This window comes from Sinocyclocheilus anshuiensis, unplaced genomic scaffold, assembly GCF_001515605.1.
Source record: "Sinocyclocheilus anshuiensis isolate Anshui unplaced genomic scaffold, SAMN03320099.WGS_v1.1 scaffold188, whole genome shotgun sequence".
Classification (NCBI taxonomy): domain Eukaryota; kingdom Metazoa; phylum Chordata; class Actinopteri; order Cypriniformes; family Cyprinidae; genus Sinocyclocheilus; species Sinocyclocheilus anshuiensis.
Window position 1 is genome coordinate 256,330 of NW_015555768.1, and position 4,540 is coordinate 260,869.

Genomic DNA, 4,540 nt, shown 5'->3' on the forward strand with positions numbered 1-4,540 from the left:
TGTGTGTGTGTGTGTGTGTGTGTGTGTGATCACATATGCAGAGCCTTCCACCTGTCAGAGTGATGTGAGCATTTCACTCCAGATGCACTTCAAAAAATGTGCCATTCATATTTAATCTCAAGTAATGAATATTTACTTAGCAGCAATGCTATCATATGTGACTATTTAACCAAAGATGTCATGCGATGGTCAGACCTCTTTTAAACTGGTATACTGGCTCAACTTGTATACTTGTATTTTAAAATAAAATAAAATAAAATAAAATAATATAATAATAAATTGCTGAAAGTGCTTGTTCTTAGCTTTATGAAAAACACTGTCCACAGTATTACGAAGATACATGTTTAAAAAAAAACAAGGCTACAGGCTACTATAAAAATGTACTCAAAAGTGCCATGGTATTAACATGGTATTCTGTGAAGTATCATATATGGTGCTTAAATATATGATACTTCATACCATGGAATTACCATTGTACATGTGCAGAAAAAATTGCTGCAAAATAGGCTTCTACTTTCAAAAATTTACTTAAAAAGTACCATGGTATTATATACAGTATCATATACCATGGTACTAAATTACTATATTTATGCACCATGGTATTTACATAATACAAGGTACTGTACTTCATATAATGCCATGGTATTACCATGGTACATGTCTGATAAACAACAGGCTACTATACTTACAAAACACATTCAAAAAGTACCATGGTATTAACGTGGTATTCTATTAAATACCATATACTGTACTATGGTACTGAATAACTATATTTATGCACTGTACCATGGTATTTACATACTCCAAGGTACAGTAGAATACCATGGTATTATATTACCATGATACATGTCCAATAAACAAAACGGGCTACAACATTACAAAAACATGCCCAAAAAGTACCATGATATTAACAGCATTCTATAGTACCATATACCTATGGTACTGTGAATTACTACTATACCATAGCATTTACATACTCCAGGGTACATGGAACACCATGGTATTACCATGGTATATGTGACCCTGGAGCACAAAACCAGTCTTGGGTCTCTGGGGTATATTTGTAGAAATAGCCAAAAATACATTGTATGGGTCAAAATGATTGATTTTTCTTTTATGCCAAAAATCATTAGGATATTAAGTAAAGATTTCAGATGTTCCATGAAGATATTTTGTAAATTTCCTACTGTGAATATATTAAAACTTAATTTTTGATTAGTAACATGCATTGCTAAGAACTTCATTTGGACAACTTTAAAGGTGATTTTCTCAGTACTTTGATTTTTTTTGCACCCTCAGATTCCAGATGTTCAAATAGTTGTATCTCTGCCAAATATTGTCCTAACAAACCATACATCAATGGAACGCTTATTTATTCAGCTCATTTATTCAGCAAAGAAAAATTGACCCTTATGACTGGTTTTGTGGTCCAGGGTCACATATGTCCAATAAACAAAATAGGCTATACTTACAAAGATTTGCCCAAAAAGTACCATGGCATTGCCCACTATGTACTATGACACTACCATAATATTTTAGACATGTACAATTATAGTGCCATGGTTTACTCTGATGTACCATGTAGATACCATGGTACATGTATTTCAATATAGTATTACCATCTGATATATGGTAAAGTCGCAGTACATTGGATGTCATGATGTCATGTCATTTATGATATTGCCATTTACTTGTTCTGAAAACCTGGCATTACCATGGTATGTCCAAAACATGGATTGTGGTACGTTTTCTTATAGTAGGCTACTGGATTCATAATTCTGTGGGTTCACGCCCACAAAACTCCCACCCACTCTCTCTCTCTCTCTCTCTCTCTCTCGATCCTTGCCTTCAGCCATTAGGGCTTCAGGATCGTCACACGAGAGAGCATCCAGCGCACGAATCATCATTTCAACACGGATATGGCTTTCCATCAGTCTGTCGGATGGACGGCGGGATCGGCTGATTTCTGCACGAACGCCGGAGCAATGTTCGGATAACTGGCATCGGGTTTCAGGTCCAGCATCTTTCTGAGGTGCTTCAGGTAAACGCTCGTGCGCTACAAGTGACGCTGCTGTTACAGTCCCTGTCGCTCGCTTTCACTGTCTGCGGGATTCTGCGGGATTCTGTGAAGTGATTCAATGTAACGAGCCAAAGGAGCGGCTCGTGATTTGGCGGGTTTCACCTGAGATTGTGCTTCTCACGAAAGCTGAATTTCACGAAAACATGTCCGGGTCGCATTTCGCCCCAACATTAAAATGAGAAGATTTTTTGTACCATTATTATTTTTTAAGTTGTGTGACCATAGACTGTATAAAAACAGGTTGTGACATTATTTTAATAAAATTGAGCACATTTCACACCCAGTTTTCTTGACGTAAATGAGTCCAGATGTTTAGCGTTTGAGGTTTTTATTCTCATTAGGTTGTAATGCAGTAATGAGAATGATCCTGTACGCACAATTAAATTTTATCATATCTATCGATCTATTTTGCATCATGGTAATGATGAGAATGGGTGCCCGATTTATTGTCATGAAAATGTCACAAATGAATGCAATTAATTGTCTTTATGCAAACATATTTGATTTTGGGTTGCAATATGTTGTTCTGATTATGAGATTTTCCTGTCAGCTGGTCTGTAGACTATAATTAAATGCTATTGGGAACTTGGCATAGGCAGCAAATTGCCCTTTACAAGCTCTCTGTAGGTGTTTGAACTATATACAGAGAAGAAGCATTGATGTGCAAAGTCTTATACTTGCACATTATGTTTTAATTTTACTACATTTTTACTACAGACAATAATTGACAGGCCCCCTGTTGAAGGCCCCTGATATTGTAAAATAGCCTGTATGTTTTTAGGGAGATGCCAAGATGACATTGTGTTTGATAATTAGTCATTTCACTTCTTATAGACACAGTTTTCTGAGAGTAACTTGATTTGCATATCAACAACCAGTGTTGTTATTGTTAGTAAAAAAAATAAAACTATCGAAAATAGTTTTAATTTTTGGTAATTAAAATAAAGTTGTCACAAAATATAAATATATAGATGCAAACGTAACCTTAAAATATAGCGAACAGCATAATTTATTATCTGTGATGTGAAATAAAATGTCAAATTGCTTCACATAATAGCTTAATTAAAAATACCTAACTTCACAATCATTTTGGGAAATAAGGCTGAAATAAAATATTAAATAGATCATAATATTGATAAAATATGAAAATGAAAGATGAATAAATACCTATAATATTAGATGGAAAACTTAAATGACAATTAGAAATGTTGTTTCGGAAATTTTGGTTTGAAGTACTAAAATGACTAAAACTAAAACGGAAATAAAAATAAAATGAGCTAAAAAGAAATAAATAACTAATAAAAATGACAAAAACATCTAACAAAATGACTAAAACTAACAAAAAATTCAAACGAAAACTGAAAATGTAAAATTAAAAGGTAATTTAAAATTAAAAAGCTATAATGGTAAATGACCGTAATAATACTAAAATCCCACTGTAAAGAACATGTAGTGACATTTCACAGATTAACCAATAACTTTTCAGTTTCCAGCCCAGCTTAATAGAGTTTCATCCCAAAGTGACAGCTTTGCCGAACAATGACTCACTACTGAAGTAAAACGTGTCCCACTGTGTTTAACGTCTTAGGGAGAGTTTCACAGCTTTGCAGTGGAAGAACTGTGTGATGAAGACATCAGTGATGGATCTTAAAGTGGAACCTATGGACATTGATTACGACCAGCCGCCTCCTCTCCAAGTGTTCGCTCACACCTCGACTCTACACGGCATCTCTCATATCTTCTCCTATGAGAAGATCACGGCCAAATGCTGCCTCTGGGTGGTGTTTTTCCTCAGCTCCTTGACCTTTCTCATGTACGTCTGCGTCGATCGGATTCAGTTCTACCTGGAGTACCCTCACGTCATCAAGCTGGACGAGATCACGACACCCGTGATGGTTTTCCCAGCGGTGACGATTTGCAATCTCAACTCCATCCGCTTCAGCAGGATCACACGCAACGACCTGTACCACGCGGGCGAGCTGCTGGCACTGCTGAACTCCAGGTTGGTGAATGCGTATCAGTCGAGGGGCTGTGGTTAAGTTTTAAAATTGAGCGTGAGTCACTCACTCAGTAGATTATGCTCCCGTATTCCCTGAATGCACAAGAACATTGGAGTGTAAATGATTAGCATGCTTTTATTTAACTCGAGGAGCGGAAATGAAAATGCAGAGCTCGGGTGAGTCCCTGATGCTGAAGTCGTCATATTGTATATAGCTTATTTCTGTCACTCCTGCCTCTTCATCCTAAGTGCTTTTCTGGCAAATTGAAAGATGCAGTCTGATTATTGTTCATTTTTAAATCGAGGAAAGTGCACTCTCAAAAGTAAAGCTTCCAATAGTGGGGTTTGCAGCGATGCCATAGAAGAACCATTTTTGCTTCCCCAAAGAACCTTTCAGTGATCAGTTCTTAAAGGAGTAGTTCACCCAAAAATGAAAATTTGCTGAAAAATTACTCACCCTC

The 4,540-nt window shown here is 36.3% G+C and overlaps 1 protein-coding gene across 1 annotated transcript in view; it reads left to right on the forward strand.

Annotated features, from left to right (window-relative positions):
* Positions 1–1,838: 1,838 nt before the first annotated feature.
* The window catches only part of LOC107674327 (acid-sensing ion channel 1-like), a 44,411-nt gene continuing 41,709 nt past the window's right edge, over positions 1,839–4,540 (forward strand). The window contains exons 1-2 of the mRNA XM_016468268.1: positions 1,839–2,041; positions 3,669–4,082. Coding sequence (XP_016323754.1) covers positions 3,706–4,082 — 377 coding nt within the window. The 5' untranslated portion in view covers positions 1,839–2,041; positions 3,669–3,705. The remainder of the gene's footprint in view (positions 2,042–3,668; positions 4,083–4,540) is intronic.